This window comes from Canis aureus, chromosome 29 (assembly GCF_053574225.1).
Source record: "Canis aureus isolate CA01 chromosome 29, VMU_Caureus_v.1.0, whole genome shotgun sequence".
NCBI classification, from domain to species: domain Eukaryota; kingdom Metazoa; phylum Chordata; class Mammalia; order Carnivora; family Canidae; genus Canis; species Canis aureus.
This window is the reverse complement of record NC_135639.1, coordinates 17,893,676-17,914,679: the sequence shown is the minus strand read 5'-3', so window position 1 is coordinate 17,914,679 and position 21,004 is coordinate 17,893,676. Positions and strand designations below refer to the sequence as shown.

Sequence of the window (21,004 nt, the reverse complement as noted above, 5' to 3'; positions counted from 1 at the left end):
AAGAATTCACGCATACTTGTTAGAGTCCAGTGCCTTTTGTGCTCAAGAAGTAGTGCCTATAATGAACTGTGGAGATGAGTATAAACATGCTGGTGTTTCCAGGCCACATGAAACTTGATCCAAGTGTATGAATTAAAAAAAGTAATATGCACCATCCCCCTCCTCTCTTCAGCCCATTTGGTCTTTATCCATAAAATACATGCATGTCTGTTATATAATATAGATATGCCTCCTGTTACATGAAACTAGATACAACACGTTATGTTACCTTTTTTTGAGGGGAACAAAAAAACCAACTCAGGGACATAGACATTTGCATGCAATTGTTAATTGTATGTCCATGTAATCTATTATTTATTGTCTACTTCATAGCTTATAAGAGCCTTCATTTCGTTGCTCTCGCACTCTGTAAGCTAAACCCAGGGCTATGGCATTCATTTAGAGGGAAGGAAAGTGAGTTACAGAAATTTTTAATGACTTGCCACATGGCTACTTCCTCATTTTCTTGACACCATCATTGTAAGACATACCACCAACTTAACAGTAGGTTTTTGGAAATAAAGAAACTATTGTGTTGTGTATGCACATTGCTTATAGAACACATCCCAGTGTTTCCAAACATTAAATTATGTGCTCTTGGAGGGAGGGATGGGTATCTTCAAACTAAGGAAATGTGGTAAGTAGCAAAACAATGATTTAACCCAGTATTCCAACTCTGAGTCATTGTGTATTGGTGACTTAACTTCTCAGCTACATTATAAAGCCCTGCCAAGCAGGGCATTTTTTTTTTTTTTTGTGCTTTTTATAACTGTCTCTTAAAGGGCTTTATGTAGTGGCTTCCATTGATTGATGAAAGAGTCTGTTTCCTCTAAAAACAAAAACTAAAACAAATCCTGATTTTTCAATCTTAAATTTCTGGGTGCTGAAGAATCTCATGCAATATATTCAGAAGCTTCACACAAGCAGGATTTTATTTGTTGTTTTCAGTGGGATCTGGTTTGTTGACTAAGAATTGAATCATAAGATTACCTTTTTAAATTCCCTCTTCCAATATCACTGCTCTGGGAGACGAATAAAACTTCAAAAGCCTGGAGATCTAAAATAAGAGGTTATATTTCAGGATGAAGTTCTAGAGAAATGCCAGGATGACATTCTGGTTCGGAGTTTATTAAAAAATATTAGAGGGGACCCCCTTACCATGTTTATATTGACACAAACAACCTTTTTTGTTTGAGTAGGAGGTGTAACACTGTTGAACGTCGGTCTTCTTTAAAGTTTAGATAGCCTCCATATAAAGATAAGAACACAAGAAATAAAGCAAAGAAAGTAAGACATAAAGAAAGAAAACTGTCCCCTGGAGCCATGCAGAAATTAGTTTGCCTCCAATCAGAGTTATTTTTTGTTTGGGGGGAAGATTCAACTTTTTATTCCAATCCTGGTTGAAGCAGTTAAAAAAAAAAAAGGTTTTTTCCAACTCTGTGAAGTAAAAGAAATTAGATTCAAGTGGCTGAACTTGAGCTTCCCATTGGATTATTGTGCAAGGTTTCCCTTTATTTCCCCCCACAGTGGATAATGCATGTTCATTGTGATTTATCTGGAGCCGGTTTCTTTTACACCCTCAGCTGATATAAAGTCGAGCGAGGACTGAGGTCGGAGATTTGGGGAGCATCTGGGAGGCAGCCTCTACGGTCCAGAGAGAATGAAACATTCGGGAACGTGAGCAACCGCATGTGTCATTGACGTTCCCAGTGGTAGGAGCCCCACTTTTTGCCTCTCAGCACAGACAAGGAACCATTAAGAAAGAGGGACAGAATTATTGATCTCCTTGGAAAATTTTCCCCCAAGACTGTGTGTGCTGCTTTGTTTTCATCTTGATTTTAACTTTTCGCTCATGTTTCTGACCTAGAATGATCGAGGCTCGGGCTCTCTGGCAGGACTGTGAACCTTTGGCCAGCTTGGTTTGGCCACCTGGCAAAGAGAGGGTTCTGAGAAGCGATGGTGATGAGGGCCTTTGTCCTGTTGGCTGTCTTCGCGGAAGCCTCTGCGAGATCTTGCACTCCGAATAAAGCAGGTATGCCCTGGGCTAGCCCATCTTCCTGGAAAGGGAAGTTTCCTAAGACTCTTTGCAAAGCTCAGAGCTCTGTTTCTCTTTTCATCAAAATGCAGTATTGTAGCCACATAGACCCAGTGAAGCCTCCAGGCCCAGCCAGACTTTTCCGTAGGAAATAACAGTGTAGTGGATAAACTTAGACTTTTTTAAAATTAGAAAATCCTAGATAGATGAATGGATAGATACATAAATAGATATAAAAATATTTATTTTCAATCAATAAATAATAATGTATTATAATTTCATAAATACATAATCTATTTCCTATTTGACCTACCGAATTTTTGTCCTGTGCCATAAATTAGGTTTCACAGTGTTACATATGAAATGGACATTTTTAAAAATTTTAAATGATGTGCTCACTTTCATGGGCATGCAAATTTGTATATATTTCTAAATTGAAATATATTTCTAATCCATTCAATCTGGCTTCACAGATATATCCCTGAAAATAGATGAAAGCCTAAAAGTAGACCAGTCTTGAGTACATATTAAGTATGGAGAAGATATCACAAAAATGTAACAGACACTGTAAAAGCAGAGCTTCAGTGACTGAGGTTTAGGGAAAACATTCACCACAGTCATGAAGAATAGTGAGGAAAGTATTTTTAATCAACTGCTTTTCATGTTCAGGTGTGCCTAGAACCCACTGTTCTCTATGAAGATTAATATGATTTTCATATCTGATTTCAAACCCTGTGTATCCTCTTTCTAGATGTCATTCTTGTGTTTTGTTATCCCAAAACCATCATCACCAAAATCCCCGAGTGTCCCTATGGCTGGGAAGTTCATCAGCTGGCACTCGGTGGGCTGTGTTACAATGGTGTCCACGAAGGAGGTTACTATCAGTTTGTGATACCAGATTTGTCACCTAAAAACAAGTCCTATTGTGGAACCCAGTCTGAGGTAAGTCCAGGCCACCCAATGAGGAGTTGCTAAGATTACCCAACTGGGCCCCAAAAATAAGACATCTATGGCCCGCCCTTAAAAAGGATTCAGAATTCACCAATTTCCTTTTAAAAGCCAATCCTCACTTTTATGTCCTGGGATGTTAGTGTTATTTAATTTCTTCTCATCTGCCTTGTTTAAGCGACTCTTTGGATTTGAATTATATTCTCCTAATTTTGTGCCTGAGCGAACTAGGCCACCTTCCATGAGTAAACAACATACATTTCCCATCTCCATCTTGCTTTGAGTTCTGAGCTTGGGCTCACAAGCTGCCATCCTTCCAGGTTAGATGGTGGGACTTCTTCTGACCAAGACTTTGAAGTAGTTGGAAAGGCATTTTAAAGGAGTAACCAAAGTATAATACAATTCATAATTGGGTCTCGTGAAGTACCTGGGACAGATAATCAGAATTGAAAGGAACCACATGCAACCTCTTGCCGAATGTCCTTGTATGACAGAGGAGACATAGGAGACCTCCCAGTAAAGTCACAAGCTGGGAGCCACAAAACCAGTAGGGGTGTAGTCACGAAGGGAGGCTGCTCTGCTGCTCACCCCTAGTATTCCTATTACCTTGACTGCAAAAAACTAGACATAAACGGGGTCTCATAAAATGAAAACAAAGAGCTCCCCAGGGTCACTTCCTCTTCCTAAAGTCCCCACAAGGACTGTGATTTAGAGACTCATGGACATGATTAACAAAATCATCATGTGTTTGAGTCTCCTGGAAGAGGGAACTAGAAATCATCTGTGTGGTCTTAGGCAGGTCACCTCTCACACAGATGTTTGAGATCCCTTCCAATTCCAGTATTCTGAAATCTTAGAGTTCAACAAGCCAGAGGAAAAAAGTCACAGAAATACTGCTCATTATTGGAAAAGGGAAAAAGCAAATAATGATGTAATGTTCTAGAAACAGGAGATGGGTGAAGGCATTCATGTAAGATTACTTGGATGGGAGAAATGGATTAACAAGTTGATACTGGGACACAGAGATCCTTTAGCCACTTCTTTTGGCCAGAAGCCGAATGCGTATATGGATTTCTTGTAAGTGTACAATCTTTGACCTAGATTATTCTAAATAATCTTAGTTGAACTTTTTGGTTAGTCAAGAACTCTGCAGAAATTCTCAGCTCACCACTGACACCTTCCCATAGGTCTGACCATCTTAGATCACTTTTCCCAGCCAACTCATTCTCATCATGGGGTCCAAGGCCACCCTAACTGCCTTCCCTCTTTCTCCAGTACAAGCCTCCTATCTACCACTTCTACAGCCACATCGTTTCCAATGACAGCACAGTGATAGTAAAGAACCAGCCTGTGAACTACTCCTTCTCCTGCACCTACCACTCCACCTACTTGGTAAATCAGGCTGCCTTTGACCAAAGGTAAGTGGCTCTGAGCGTAGAGGGCTGGCTGCCTTGCGTGTGACCTGCAGTCCCTGACAATCAGGTATGTTTCAGTCCTTATGCAAAATTCTCTCCCCTTTCCAGAGTGGCCACTGTTCATGTGAAGAACGGGAGCATGGGCACATTCGAAAGCCAATTGTCTCTCAACTTCTACACTGTAAGTGGTCTCTGGGTTCTCATTAGTGCCCTGTGGCCTGTTCAGGAGATAATGGGATGCTTCCTCAGGATTTGCTCTTCCCTAATCTCTATGCAGAACCCCATTCTTGAATTCAAATGAAAACATCAGCTTTGGTCTACTTGTACCCCTCTTCAAGGACTAGATGCCACAGAAAGGTAGATTCATAGACTGGACAGAGGAGCCAAAAAAGGTGCCACAGAGATGTAATGCCTATGTGCCCATTTTATAAGAAAACTGAGGAGAGAGCAATCCTGTGAGTTGTAGAAGGTCAATAGGCAATAAGACAGACAACATCTAACTCTTAAGCCAGATTAAGTTTCCACTGCAACCCATTCCAGAGATTGATATTAGAGTCTAGCTCCTGCTAAAGCATTTGGCACAGAGTTATGACTTTCCTACCTGGGACAGAGCTAAGGAGAGAGGTCGGGGTTGCCCTCTGCTCCTTAGTTCTTTGGTATCCAAAGCCATTCAGAGGGTGGGCTTCCTCTTGGTCTAATTTGGGCATGCTGCTTCTATTGACATTGAAGTTAAAAGCACACTTTGATTTCTCAAAATAAAACTAAATGTGCAACAGCCATTAGCCCAGCTGCCCTTCTGTTTGGAAGGGGTGTTTTGTTTTTTAAACCTGCAGCTTCCGATGAGAGGCATACTTATAGTGACACTCCAGTTGGTTGGAGGAAGATGCAGGCAGAAATAGAAACTTTTACATAGAACATTAGAACTGGGAGATATCCTTACAAGCCATCATGTCCAGCCCATTCATTTCACAAAGGAAACGACTATATTACCTGGAACTCCACTGACCTTGAACTCTGAACTTGCTTTATCCGCTGCCTAGAAGCTACCAACCCACTGCCTAGAAGTTACCAATTCAGAAGGTGAGAGATCCTCTAAAAGGGATCTTAGAGTCACCTGGTCCATTTACAGACAAAGATCTGCAGCCCAGAAGGAGGAAATGATGTGCCCATGATTCCACAGGTAGTGTGAAGCAGTGCCCAGTCTAGCATACAGATCTCTCAGCTCTGCTCTCTGATGCTTACTTCCAATGAAGGGGAGAAGGGGATGGAGCTGAGGTTTCATGACCTCTATCTCGCGCTGGCCTCATTTAAGGCCCTGTGTCTAATTTCATATTCAAAATTTTTACTCTCTTCATGAAAAAGAACTCTATAAATTATAGAAGCTTTAAGGTCCCAAAGAACCTAGATCTGCTGCTGACCACACACCAGTAATGGTTAAGTCCAGAGAAAAGGAATCCCGTATAGGCCCTGGGCCTATAATCAGGAGGGTTAATGCAGTGTGGACCAGCAGGGGGATTAAAAGATGGCAACATCATTGCAGTAACTGATGAAGGCTATCCAGAGAGAAAAACAGGCTCACTTATCAACAACAGTCTCAGGGGACATCATGGTGATGGGCTGTCTTTACTACTGAGTCCTCGTCCAGATGTGCATGATTGTTATTTTAACCAGATAAAATTATAGATATGATCTTATGCTGATTTATGACAGCTTGTAACAGGATTATCAAAAATCATCACCCATCATCAGCCATGTTGGGCTAAGTTTCAGACATAAATATCAAATCTTAGAATTGGAAAAGAAATTTTTTAAGAAGTAAAAAAAGAAATATAGCTTCATCATCACCCACATCATCCTCTGGGCTGGATAGACAGACTTAACAGGACACTTCCTTGAACTGTTCTAGAAAGAGGCTAAGGCGTCCCCTGGGGCCCATCAAGACCTTTACAGGACCAATGACCTCAACAAAAAGGGGGTCTGCTGTTGCAACAGAAACATTTATACTGATCAATATTCTTACCATGGGCTTGGTTTCCTATGCCTGACCCATGAGACTGGTATTTTTCTTCTCCTCCCTCCTTCCGCTCTGAGGGCATTCTTGTGTGTTTCTGAAGCAACAGCTGCCCCCTGCATACATTTCCATCAAATTACCAGAGACAGAGCTGTGCCCTAGATTGCACAAAAGAATCAATGCACGGCTAATTGCTTAGGATTCCAAGAGCTCCGAATGCTGGGCTCCAAAGCCACCAGTTCTACTCAACATGCTTCCTCTCTTCTCTGTCTATCCCCCTCTCACTCACTCCTGCCAATAGCCCATAGTTGGTGTTCCTGGCGAAAAGTCATTTTGGTCCCCAATCCAAAATAAAGGAAGGGAGTCAGCTTGTAGAATATCAGTGTGCTTAAGAAAATAGTCTGCCATTGGCCCACTGGTTTAAGGTCTAGTTCTACCATTTACTAGTTGTGTGACATTCAGTAAGGCAGTTAACCTCTTTGAGCCTTCATGTATTCATTTGTTAAATAAAAATAATAATAGCACTTGCCCCATACATTTATTAGGAGGATTAAATAAAATTATTATTATTTTTTAAAAAATATTTTATTTATTTATTCATGAGAGACAGAGAGAGAGAGAGGCAGAGACATAGGCAGAGGGAGAAGTTCTTCCCAGGGAGCCTGATGCAGGACTCGATCCCCAGACTCAGGATCACGCTCTGAGCCGAAGGCAGACATTCAACTGCTGAGCTACCCAGGAATCCCAATAAAATTATTTTTATAAAGCACTTAGCATACTACCTGGCACAAGGTAAGTGCCTGTGAAAGTAGCCAAACTCATGATCACAGCCTTTGACTCCATTTAAAATGAAAACTCTGAGAGCTCCTAGCACCACCAGTTACCTTTATAGGGTTGTTACCTTTGTATGGTTGTTACCTTTGTACCATCAACATCAGTATGGGATTAGGTTAACTTTTATACAATCGAAATAGTGTTAGCCATTCTCAGTTAAACCAAGACCAAGGAAAAGGCTTGGGATGGAACAAATGCAAACAATAGAGGCCAAATTCATAGACTTCCAAAGCCAGAACAATCTTCAGAGGTGATCAACCTTGACCTTCCACCCAAAGTCCAAAGCCCTTCTATAAGATCGCTAGAGGGTAGGCTCCTTACCAAAGGAAAAGGGAAAGTGAGCCCTTCCCATTTTAGATCAGCATGTGAAATCTGATATCCCTTTGGTCATGGTCTGTCTTCTGAAATAATACTGAGTCATAGTGTTGTTGATGGCCCTTCACCTATCTCAAGCTTATCTTCTCCAACATCACCCCACCATTGGTGCTCCATCATCCTACCCTTCCCTCTGAGAACGATCCAGTTGGCCACTGACCCTGCTAAAATGCAGAGCCCAGAATTGAAATATTATATTGTAGGTCTTTTCAGATCTCTGTGGGCCACAGTGGGTCAGGGGTGACCTTCTTATTTCTGAAAGATTCTGGGAACATGTAGAATAATATTAGCTTTGTGCAATTTTCTTTTATTTCTATTTCACATTGAGCTTGTGAGCAACACCAGCCCCCAGATCTTGCCCACGTGAACTGCTATTAAGCAGATGTACCCATCCTAACTGTGTCAATGGACTATTGTGACTCAATCTTTCCATCAAGCGAAGGGACTAGAAGGCTTGATTTTTCAAGCCCTGTGTTCTTCCATCTTGTTCCACAAATGAGTAGTTTATGTGCTGTCTCTATGTTTCCAGGAATGCCAAAACAAATGGTCTAGGTATTATAGGATGAAGTTATCTGGAAACAGATCTCTAACTTATGTTATAAAGAAAGTAGGAGGAAATCATGCTGAGAATTGCCTTAGCTATAAGCTGAGAAGTGGAGAAATTGACCAACAAAGTATTTTGTTTCAGAAATGGAATTAATGGTGCAGATTCTCTTCTCTACTTTGTAACAGAATCATACTAGCTCTTCTGCAAATACAGGCATTGTTCCAATATTCTGGTACCCCATTGGCTGGTCCCTGGGAGATGGGGCTGGGAAATGTACCTGCAGATAAGCTGGGGACTGCATTGTGGTCCCCAGGTTAGGTCTCACATTTGTAAACAGTCTCTTGAAATATGACAAATCTCGGAAAATAATTAACACTAACAACCATTGTAAATCCGCTGCTTCAAATGCATAGTAAGCTAGTAAATCACTTATGATTAAGAACATTAGTGTTCAATTATTCCAACTATTGAAGTGGTGCAGGGGGTTGGCAGACAGGAATAAAAGAACTGACTTCTGAGTAATTTACTTGGAACCCCAGCTGGACCTACAATCACGGAAAATAAATGTGAGAGCCCCTACAAGATAATTCTGAGGCCTCTCAGCAAATGCCCTGAATTGGACCCCGTTAGGGGGCTAAAGTCCATTGTAACTAGATATCCTTGCTGACACTGTTTACTCATTGCAGTTTTGCAAATCTCTAAGTCCATGAAACTCAATCTTTTAACTAATATCCTGGTTTAAGCCTTATGCATCTATTACATAAAGTCACCATCATAAAAACATTTCTCCAAGGCTGATGAAGGCAAAGGTCACTCACATTTTTCAGAAGGGGAAACTGAGGCCTAAAAGTCTGACTTGCCCATAATTTAGTGTGGGAACTAGGATTAGCCTAGGAACCTTGTCCTTCTGTCATGATGCTTTTGTCTCCAGAGGCTAAACTCACAGAGTAGCTAAAGGATGTTACTAAAGCTGAATGAAACTAAATGAATGGGTATCAGCCTCCTTTGGGTAAGTCAACTGACATACTATTTTTTAATAACTCACCCACAACTGCCTAATGAAGAGGCCAAGTGAAGATCACACACACCACATCTGTGACCAAAGGCTGCTCTTTCTGTGCTCAAATTGTGGTCATGACTCCCTACTGTACTTGGAGTTGCCACCACAGTCTTCTGGATCCATCCCCATAGCCTGTCTCACTTCACTACCTACCCCTCTCACTTCCTACCTTCCCCCACCCCTTTGCTTACTCATGCTCCAGCATATCGACCCTCTTGCTGTCTTGCCAGCTATATTGTCACCCAGTGCTTTGCTTTGGCTGGAGCATTCTTCCAGAGATGCCTGCATGTGCTGTAGAAGCATTTCTTTGTATCAGTACTCAGCCTAGAAGCACAGGCTTCCTTGCTTCCCTCAAGTCTTGGCTCAAGTATCACAACCTCAAGGAAACCTCCTTAACTGCTACAGTGTTTAAAGTTGCAGCTTACCCATCCTTGCACTTCCAATTTACCCTACTCCCCTCTACATTTGTTGCAGTTTTTCTATATAGTGTACTACATTCTATTCTAACATGTTATATAATTTACTTGCCTAATGTCTATTGTCTGCATCCCTTGCTGGAATGTTAGGCGGTTAGAGACAGAGATATTTACTTTGTTCCCAGATGTATCTCAATATACAGGATATCCTGACATAGAGACTATCTCAAACAGAGAGCAGCGCCTGACACATAGTAGATGATCAGTAGGTTACTGCTGTTGCCATTGTTGCTAACTGTACTGGAATCAGATCATATGCCCTCTGACCTAGGCTGGAATATCCTCAGGCACATAGTGGAGGTGAGCAAGAGCAAAACAAGGTTGTATATATTCTATTCCTATTTCCATGGGTGATTAAGTGAAGCTCAGTGCTTCAGCATTCTTGGATTCCACCTTTTTTCTGTCAGCCAAATCTTGTTCCTCACCGGCATATGTCTCCTTGTGGCCAGCAAATCCAGAGATGTGATTCCCTCATCCCTTCTCAGATGGCACCAGCATCCTAGGAGGTATAGCTTCTCTAGTCCTGGAGGGTCTCACTGTGGTCTCATGTGCCTATGCCCCACCCCACCCCACCCCAGTTCATCTGCTCCTGTCACACCCATCTGCTCAGTCTGAGAGGTCATAATGCCTAGTGTCAATTTCCTTCCAAAGAATGCCAAGTTCTCCATTAAGAAGGAAGCCCCCTTTGTCCTGGAGACATCTGAAATCGGTTCAGATCTGTTTGCAGGAGTAGAAGCCAAAGGATTGAGCATTAGGTAAGTATATTTCCTCCATATTTATATTTTTAAAGCCAAAGAAAAGGGAAAAAGATTAGCCAAGAAGCTTTAATTACCAGATGTTTCTAGGCATACAACCCTCTGGCTCAAAGTTATGCATTTTATTTCATTTCCAGGTTTAAAGTGGTTTTGAACAGCTGTTGGGCCACACCATCAGCTGATTTCATGTATCCCTTGCAGTGGCAGCTCATCAACAAGGGGTAAGTCCCGTGCCCCAGAGCACAGTGCTGAGAAGTGGGGTCAGGCAGATCTGGGGCTACTTTGGCTTGGGATAGCTTGGGAAGGAGAGATGAAGCCTCTTAGGGTCATGCTGTGACACCCTCTGTGCTTCCAGATGGAGTACTGATACAAGCAGACATTTATATAGTGCTTTCTGGGTACCAGGGGCAGTTCTGAGAGCTTTATCATGTATTATTAGCCCATTTGCCTTACAAGAGACAGTCATTACTACCATCTCTATTTTCTAGGTGAGGAAACTGAGGCACAGAAGGGGTTAAGTAATGTCACATTCTTAGTGTATGCGTATTTATGGAGAAGTGGGTTCAAATCCAATTAGTCTGTCACCAGCACCCTGATGAGGACTAAATTAGATAATCCACGTAAAAAGTTAAGCATGTAGTACCTAATCAGTATCCAACCAATTTAAATAATATCATTGATTTTGTTACTAATCCAGGAGATAGTTGGGAGTTATTAAAATTTTTTGACTAGAGGATGAAAGCATTGGGATTGTACAAAAGAAAGATGATTTTGGAAGTCATCCATGGGACGGTTTAGAAGCAGTACATGAGAGGTGGAAAGACCAAATTAGAGGGCATGGCCTGAACTGATATGCAGCCAAGTAAATGGAAAGGTCATCCATGGGAGGAAGAAACCATCAAAATTTAGCAACCAATCAGATATGGGGTGGAGAGAAGAACAGGGCAAGAAGCCTGAGAAATATGTGGCTTCCTTACAAATCAGTGGGTTGTAAAGGTGAGGAATTGTTTGTTGTAGGGAAGAAGATTCTGGATAAGTGTGTTGGGTTCCCCTTGCATTCAGGGATGACATGTGGAGCTTAAGATACCAATTTTCCAGAAACACTTAGAATTGTAACTTGGGAAAACAGAGGACAGTTTGAGCTAGACTGAGATGTGGGCATCATCCACACAATGAACTATAAATATGAAAGAGACCGTTCCCCAAACAGACCGGTGTGCCCATGTTGCTGCCAGAACCCTTCAGAGCTAAGTAAACATTGGGGCCAGGGACAAAAATGATTAGATAACAAAGGTGGAGCCAACTTGGACCTTTAACTATTTATTTTTACTTAACAAACACTTATATAGCACTTGCAACATACCAAGCATGTTCTAGGTAGGGGCCTTACAAATATTATTTTCAATGTTATCAAACCCCCTATAAAGTAGGTAGCATACTAAGCACTATCTTATAGAGGAAAAGTCTAAGGGATACACAGGTTCAGAAACTTGCCCAAAGTCCAGAGATGGTCAGGGGATGGATGATCTGGGGTTCAAACTCAGGCAGCATTATTTACTAAGCGATGTAGATAGGACAGGTCAGCAGAACCACATCTAAACAACCTAGCAAAGCTTCCTGCAGAAATAGTAGCTTAATTTGGATGTCACACCTGTCACTGAAGGATTCATTTAGGGTCTGTTGACAATGGTGCGATCAAATGACTTCAGGGAGATTGTGAAATAAATTCTTGACCTACAGGGACCTGAAATTATGATCAGGCATTGGGAACCTCTCTCAAACAATGGCTGCAACGGGGCAAAGTCTCGGCCATGCCATGGAAGCATCTCCCTGCAAATCGCTCTGGTACTTCCAACCTGCAAATGTACAAGATGGCAGAAAAAGGAATGCTTGTGGCTTTGTGGTGGTCTATACAGGCAGTCTGCAGACTCTAGTGTGCATAGGAATTACCTAGGGTGCTTGTCACACATGCAGGCACACAGTTAACCTACCCCATCAGAGGGTTCCCGGAGAAACCCTGAGAACCTGTGTCTATGCAGAACAAAATTAAAGAAGCCCTCATCCCCTCATCTAGTTCCACTTTCTGCCTAGCTAAAATGGCCCCTTGAGGTTGGAGATACACAAAAACCAGTGCCAAGGGGAGGGATGAGGAAGTCCACTCCCACAACCTCCCAGAAGTTTTGGTTCACACTGGGCCCTTTTGGAGGAAAACCCAGTTTTCAAGAGTATCTGGAGAGGTTAGAAGAGTTATATTATTAGGAATTTTAATCTGATGTGGAGAAGACTCTTGTGGTGATGTTGTAAGAGCCACCCTTGGGCCTTCCACCATCCCAAGATGTCTGTCACAGAGGGGCAGGTGCCACAGCTGGTGACAAGAGGCAGCGGAGCCAAGACATCTAAGCCTGCCCAGGCCTTGCCTCCTCCCCACCCCCAACAAAGCTCTGTTTACATTGTTTTCCACTGGCTGACACCATGCCTTGGACACTCCAGCTGCAAGGAGCTATTTTAAGGACTCACATCTTGAGTTCATACAAGGATCTCAGGTTTATTGACCAAATGATCCTCCAAGGTCTTGTTTCACAACTTGGAAAATGCCTCCAGCTCTGTCATTGCTCAGAAGTCACCACAAACGTGGCCAGGCTTCTGACCCCTGGTCCAGATATAAGATAGACTGTTCACTTCTTGTTTTAATCACTAACTGACAGAATTGACATTCCTTCAGGCCTAAACTTCTAATTTGCCCCCTAATGTCTGGTTCTGATGGAATGTGTGGAGGAGGGCACATCTCAAAGGCTCTCAGATAGCTGGAGGGATCTCTGGTATATGTACCCTGAGTTGGATTGACAATGGAGTCAGAGAGATGCTCTGGGAGGGGCATCAACTTTGGAGTCCACTGTGGTGCTGTCCACTGGTCTTAAGCTTTGGGACAGATTCTGGTCTTCCTTGTCACCTGCAGACAACAATCCCCAAGTTCATGTGGGCCTTACTGTACATTGCCCAGAACGATCATATCAGGTCCCAACACCCTGCCAAATGTCTGGCACTTAACTAGAGAATTAGCACATGTTTGGTAAATGAAAAAGTATTTTGATTAAACCAAGTTTTTTGTTTTGTTTTGTTTTGTTTTGTTTTAGTCTCAATGCCGTTGACATTATTCAGGGCTGGATCATTCTTTTTTGGGGACAGGGGGCTGTCCTGTGCATTGCTGTGTGATGATGTGTAGCATCCCTGGCCTCTACTGACTCCATGTCAGTAGCATCTCCTGACTAGTCATGGTGACAATACCAAATGTCTCCTGGGGGGCAAAATGGTCCCTAGGCAAGAACCATTGACTTTGACAAACACCCATCTGTGTCATTATTTTTGCTTTTATTATCAATGATTACCTTTGGGACTTTGGAAATTCCCAAATACTACATTTTCATTATAGAGAATTTGGGAAAAAATATGAGATATAAGAAGAAAGCAAAAACCATCCATAATGGCACCACTCCATAATGGCCAGCACTAGCATTTAGAGGGCATTCCTCCAGTCATTTTTTGCCCTGTGCCTGTATTAAAAATATGACCAAATTTTTACAAAGGTGACTATATAATATAGAATTTAAATAACAACATAAATTCAAACTCCCAGTGGCAAACTCTCACAGTGTACACAGAGAAATATGTTATATATGGCTTGGCTGAGGTGGCTTTGGCAGTACTTCGGGAAATGCGGTTCTCAGCACCAGTGTCTTTATCTTGAACATATATGGGAGTCGGTCCATGTCCTGGTCTTTCAGACAACTTCATCTCTCAGGGATTTCTGTTTTTTGGGGACAGAGGTATGGTGACTTACCAGGTGTGCGTCTTCTCATAAGTCACTCCCCTTCACCCCACGGTCCCCTGTCTATAGAGTGAAGACTAGCACGCCCATCCCATAGCTCCTCAACTTGACCTCATATCATAAGGATAGGCAAGGTGCTGCCAGTCGAAGTGCTTTGTAAGGATAACATGCTGTATAGAAGCCCAGGGAAGTGTTGCTGTTTTCTGTGAATTTACCTCAGGTTTTGCTAGAGTTCATGGGCTAATTTTTTCTCCCCTCACCCTGTCTGCTCCAGCTGCCCCACAGATGAAACAGTCCTCGTACATGAGAATGGGAAAGACCACAGGGCCACCTTCCAATTCAATGCTTTCCGGTTCCAGAACATCCCCAAACTCTCTAAGGTTTGGTTACACTGTGAGACATTCATCTGTGACAGCGAGAAGCTCTCCTGCCCAGTGGTGAGCCACTCTCTCCAGAATGAGAATATGACCTGAGGTGGGGGGGGGGGGCATTTGAGAAGCTGTATTTTTAGCTGGGAATTGTCACCAGACCAGCATATGTGCGTGCTGAGGGCATTCTGGAAGAAAGGGCACTAGGTGTAGGGGCAGACAGTCAGGCTCTGTCCACCCTGCCACCAACAAGCTACATGGTCTGGCATATGTCACAATCTCTGGAGCCTCGTTTTCTCATCTTTAAAGACAGTGGTGATAGGTCATGATGGCCCTTCTCTTTTCAGAGTCATATTAAGTAAAATGAGCACAAGAACAGACATGGAAATGCTTTGAAAAAGTTAAAAGCGCAAGGAAAATTCAAAACCTAAGTGGTAGCAATAGGTGCTGGATGGAAGGCAAAAGGTAGGTATTTTTAGCTCTTGCCTGGGCAACATAAGGGTCCATTTCTGAGACCTGAAATGAGCCAGAGAGATGCTGCAGAAATTCCCAACACCACTTAATGCTGAACTGACTTTGTGAGAGGAAGGGCCGGGCTGTGGGGCCCCTAGTTCACAGCCATGTTCAGTGCAGCCCAGGCCAGGGACCAGCTTCCCCTCCACATCTGAGAAGCTGCTGCAGACTCCACCAACAGGCATAGCGAGTTCAGATGGGAGACAGTTTTCCGTAGCAGCCAGGTGTGAACCTGGTCCTTAGGGCTGTGGTTCCACAGTGTGGTCGGGGCAGCTTCAGCATCACCTGTGAACTTGTTAGGGATGCAAATTCTCAGGCTCCCCAGACCACCTGATTTGGAAACGCTGTGTAGGCCCAGAAATCTGTGATTTAACAGCTGCTCCAGGTGACTCTGAGGCATGCTCAGGTTTGAGAACCACCTCCTTAGACCTAAAAGTGATAAATTGCAAACTGTTGCCTGCTGTATTTGGAGACCCCAGTGAGAAGGAACACAGTGTTTCTGAAAAAGGACACCTGCTTACATAGCCTGTAGTAACCAATCGAACAAAGATTATAATCTCTAGTTCTACCCATTTTTTTTTTTTTTTGGCCAGAAAATGGTCACATAGGAGCACCATAAAGAGGAGGGAGCAGAGAGATATTTCACAGTTGATGAAAGGGTAATTATTGGCACTACATTTTAAAAAGAAAATAAAGTGAACCAGAACATATTTTCCAAGTGTCCACCTCTCAAACCACTGCAATGAGAGTCACTGCAGGTAACAAGGTAAAGCTTTGTCCTTTTCCCAAGTTAGAGAAGGGATGAAGATACCACTCTGGGAAATAAATAAATAAATAAATAAATAAGCAAGCAAGCAGACAAATAAGGTAACTAAGATCTGTTGACTGAGGAATTTTGACTCTATCAAGTGTGGCATTCCTGTTTTTAATCTGTGGTCTTTCTCTTTTCTCCCCTGTGTGCATTTCTCTTGCCACCCCCCCCCCCCCATCATCCCCTCCCCTCCCCTGTCCTTTGCTGCTGCTGGTTCCTCAGACCTGTGACAAACGGAAGCGCCTCCTGCGGGACCAGACAGGGGGCGTCCTGGTGGTGGAGCTCTCCCTCCGTAGTAAGCTTCTCTGTTTCCCCCAGAGGTTGAGTTCACTCTGGGCTGCGTCCACAGGCACAGCCGCTTTGAGCATTTTCACTGAATTGCCAAACCAGTTGTGCCTGTAGACACTACCCTCACCTGCGACTCAAGGCTTCCCACCTGGGGGGCGGGGACGCCATAGCACACGCCAAACCAAGAAGTTGAAGTTTGCTGACTACCCTGAGACTCTTCTAATCTGCAGCTTAAACCCCAGCACCCCCAAAGAATTAGGAAGTGCTGAGCCTCCAGGCAGAGCATGCAGTCCAGGATAATGACAGACAATGAGATGTACTGGGAACAGCCCGAGCAAGTCAACCAAACTTCAGCATGCCCGCCCTGGGCTGGGCTGGACACTGGGGTTTCAAAATTCAAGGAGACCCACATGGCCCTTGTCTTCAAGAACTTATCATTTGGCAAGGAGAGAGCTGCTCAGTGCCAGGAGAGAGGGAGATGACTATCAGTGGTGGTGGAGGAGGCAGGGTGCATTGGGAGTTCATGGCCAGGTGATACACCTGAGTCTGGGGCCTAGGGAAGACCTGTGGGGGTCATCTTTCAGCCTGACCTGAAGAGTGGTGTGACATGAAGGGTGAGCAGGGTCTGGGAAGGCTGGGGCCTTTATTTTATTTTTTTTAATTTTTATTTATTTATGATAGTCACACACAGAGAGAGAGAGAGAGAGGCAGAGACATGGAGAAGCAGGCTCCATGCACCGGGAGCCCGACGTGGAATTCGATCCCGGGTCTCCAGGATTGGGCCCTGGGCCAAAGGCAGGCACTAAACCGCTGCACCACCCAGGGATCCCGGCTGGGGCCTTTAGTAGCTGCACATCTTAGAGGAGAGTTGCTAAACCATGACCAGGGGCCCAATCCAGGCTTCCACCTGCTGTTTTCTGGCCTACAAGCTAAGAACAGTTTTTACCTTCTCATATGGTTCCCAAAAAACTAAAAGAATGATATTTTATGACACAGAAAAATGATTTGAAAGAAAATTTCAGCTTTCTCTAAAGTTTTATTGGAACCCAGCCACACGTGTTCATGTAGATATTGTCTCCAGATGCTTTCACGCCACAATGGCAATGTCAAGTAGTTGCAATAGGGACCATATGGCCCATAGCTGAAATATTTACTATCTGGTCCCTTCCAGAGAGTTTACCAACCCCTGCCTTAGAAAGCCAAGGAGAAAATGGTTTTCTTCTTCTTTCAAAGAAGATTTTGTGAACCCTGCTATAAACTTTGCCCTAAAGGCAGTGGGAAACTGTTGGTTTAATTAAGGGAGTATATGGTCAGGTTTGTATTTTAGAAACATTTATCTGAGGCTCTTCCATGATCTTTTCTTAAACCTTCAGCTTTCTCTCTCTTTACTTATTACAGGCAGGGGATTCTCCAGTCTCTATAGCTTCTCAGGTAAGGAAAAGAGGCACCTCTGGGAAGTGTCATGGGGCAATGCCTTTAAAAGGTAGATATGTGTTTTCAAAGAAGCTTAGCTTTGGCCCCAGCAAAACCTTTAGGAATTGAAAGTTACTCTTTAAAGCACACCTGATTGAGACAGAGGGGGACAGAGGCAGACAGATGTCTCTCCAGCCATCCCCTGAGCTCTGCAGGAAGGGTGGGGCTGGGGATAAATTGGATGAAGCAGAATTGGGTCCCACCTCTCAACAAAAGCAGCACCAGGGAGATTTGCTTGGGTTCCTGCATTTAGAGAATGTGATTTTCAGTGATGTGTTTTTTCAACAAATATTTCTGAGTCCCTGCTATGACTCTGCCCCTGACCCTCATTAACTAAATGACCTTGGGCAATGAACTCACCCTTCCACTCCCCAGTTTCCTCTAAGAAATTAGGCTAATCATTGCTCCTAACATACATGGCTGCTGTATAGACTAAATGTTACAACGAAGGGCACCAAAGAATGCCCTGCATGCAGCAAACATCCAGTAAGATTGGCCATAATTACTCTTCTAGGCAGTGGAGCTCCCGCAGAGAGAAATAGGCAAGGCCTCTAAGCTTCCCATAGTGTGACACGTTGGAGTGGGGGTAGAGGAATGATTTAGATAGCAGCCAGGGAAGCCTCTCAGAGGAAGAAACATTTCAGCTAAGACCCAAGATCTCAGCTGAATGATGAGGAGAACAACTATGTGAGGAGATGGGGTAAGACAGTTCTACTGATTAATAAACTCACTGATGTAGACTTTGCTCTCCCAGTTACAGGAAATCATGTAAACCAACTTTTTAAAATTCTAATCCCAGATCCTCATTTCTAAAGGAAGTTCTACAGCAAAAGCCCTAAGGTGAAATGTGCCATCACCGTGTTACCCATATTCAGATTCCCATCTGTCAGAGGTCCACAACCTAGGTTAATCTGTTGGGTTCCTTGCACTGACAAAACCGAGCTCCCGAAACCCCAAAAGATAAACAAAACTGATTTTATTTAAAATGAGAATTTTATGAGATTTTTATGAGAATCTATTTAATGCCCGAGTTGACTGTTTTGTTGAGTTAACTCTTTGTTGTGCTGTCCTTGCTCCATGTAAACTTTCTCTGTCTGCTTTCCTGTCTGACTCACAGATGTCCTCTATCACCTCATCGTGATGCTGGGGATTTGTGTCGTGTTGTAGGAGATCGCCAGAAAGGCGGTGACATCTCCTCCACTCAACATCATCTCCTCTGTCTGTGACAAACTCCCATGTATCGTGCTGCCAACAAGAACAAACAGAAGAGCCTACTGTTGAGATGCAGAGAACAGTGCTTTGCCAATTACGTGTTCCAATAATTTTTGTGAAATTCAGTGATGGTCTTTGGTGCCCCACTTCCTCTTGTGACTTCCTGTGGCTCTGAGATCCTGCAGTTCTTCTCCTGCAGCTGGTGGAGTCTCCTTTCCCCATGCTCAAGTCAGGGCTGCAGTGGACTCCTGTGAAAGCTATTCTAATTTTAAAAGACTAGCACACCCAACCAAGCGCAGCTGAACATTTTGAGGAGAATGTAGGGCATAACCACAAAGTCAGTGCTAAGTACAGAATGCACCGGAATAGCCAACTTTGCCAAGGGGGGCCTTTGTCATTGATGTTGCGCAATGCTTATTTAAGAACCAGGGCTTAGCTACCAGGCAGGGGTTCCCATCGTTCAAATGATGATGTGGGAATCAGAGTGGAATATAACAGTTTTGCTCAAACTTGAGTATTATAAAGGAAAACAATTCTTGAGAGGCCCCCAGTGCTAACCTAATTTGTCTTTATTATAGTGTTTCTTAAATATGTATAAACATTATATACATATTAACTCATTTTATAGGTGATATAGATTTCTAAAATCAAAAGAAAATTACAGATTATGTAGTAATAAGGCTACAAAAGAATAATATCCGCATTAACATAAATTTAAGATCATAATGTGGCATTGATTAAATGAAACTGCTACTGACACACGACATCTGTGACAGGTCCCGTGAAGTTTGTCAACCCAATCCTACTGTACACCTTATAATGTTCAATGCTCTCACCATTTTTCTTTCTATTCGATCTAAGAAATTTTCATCTATGCATAATGGTCTGACCTCATTTAGTCTCTAACAGTTAAGCACATATTTGTTTTTGTCTCCTTAACTTGATTGTTAGAATGGAACCTACCAAAAGACTCAGAAACGCAACTGCAAAAATGGCCATGGTGCCACACCCTGGTAACACTGCCACCCCAGTGATCCAGAATGCACTGATATGAATGATTTACATTGTCAATAAAATAAAAACTGAATGAACCAATCCTCTTAGACAGTTAACTGGCAGCTCGAGGATGCACTGTTGACCCCAGAAGTTAGAATGTGATAGGAAAAGCCAGAGCTCTACGTTTTTTTCTTAGTCTTGTACAGACTTACTTAGTGGGCTTATAAGTTGAAAACACATCAGTTTGCATCTCTGTGTTTAATATATTTGAGGAGTTTTGAGATCTGTAGTTCGATGGGTCTTTTATAGCTGTGTTATGGAACTCAGAAATTCAGTTAGTTCCCAAATTTCTGGAAACACGGAGTACATTTTTGTGGAGCAACAGACTAGATTTAAATGACTCAGTGTAGTCTAAACTGGTCTCAAAGATGGAGCTCCAACCAACTGGGGTCTCTTCTTCCTGTATATAATTTTTATAATCAGGAAGGACAGAAGACATATTGTGTGGTTCTAATCAAAAACTCTTAAATAGCATACTTAGAGCCATAATCAAATCTTTGGCATGTCAGAGTAAAACAATATTATATTAGTTTTGCTTTATTTTATCATAATGTTTAATGATCTTGTATTTCCACCTGGTACTATGGAATAAATAAAATGCCTTAAAATAATAACCTATGACTACAGCTCACGGTGTTAATGTAGCATATCAATAGCCAATTCCTACACCTTCCTGAGGGGTTCTACAACTAGAACTTCTTAGACTTACACACATACCACAGACTTTCCATCATTCTACACTACATTTATGTTCCAAAAATTCCAGCATTCGCTTTCTGATGCAAGGAGGCAAAGCCATCCACATGATCTCCCCGTCTCCAACACCCTAACATCTACCACCAGGTAGCAACCAAATGTGTTTCAACCTCAAGTGAGCTAAAGCCCCTTCATGTCTTCTGACTTCCCTATCAAAAAATTAAGAGAGCACATTCAAAACTGTCTCTGTTATACATTCTCGTGAG

The 21,004-nt window shown here is 42.8% G+C and overlaps 1 protein-coding gene across 2 annotated transcripts; it reads left to right on the top strand.

Moving 5' to 3' along the window:
* Positions 1 to 1,550: 1,550 nt before the first annotated feature.
* Positions 1,551 to 20,656, top strand: TECTB (tectorin beta). 2 transcript variants are annotated; one of them, XM_077877632.1, is made up of 11 exons: positions 1,551 to 1,751; positions 1,907 to 2,071; positions 2,826 to 3,016; positions 4,298 to 4,440; positions 4,516 to 4,618; positions 10,392 to 10,495; positions 10,633 to 10,716; positions 14,596 to 14,758; positions 16,236 to 16,308; positions 17,700 to 17,732; positions 18,892 to 20,656. In XM_077877632.1, the coding sequence occupies exons 2-11, from the start codon at positions 1,996 to 1,998 to the stop codon at positions 18,939 to 18,941; spliced, it is 1,020 nt and encodes a 339-aa protein (XP_077733758.1). In that variant the 5' UTR covers positions 1,551 to 1,751; positions 1,907 to 1,995; the 3' UTR covers positions 18,942 to 20,656. The 2 variants fall into 2 exon arrangements, with proteins under 2 accessions (XP_077733758.1, XP_077733759.1); XM_077877633.1 differs by having other exon boundaries at positions 1,552 to 1,751; positions 4,546 to 4,618.
* Positions 20,657 to 21,004: the final 348 nt, after the last annotated feature.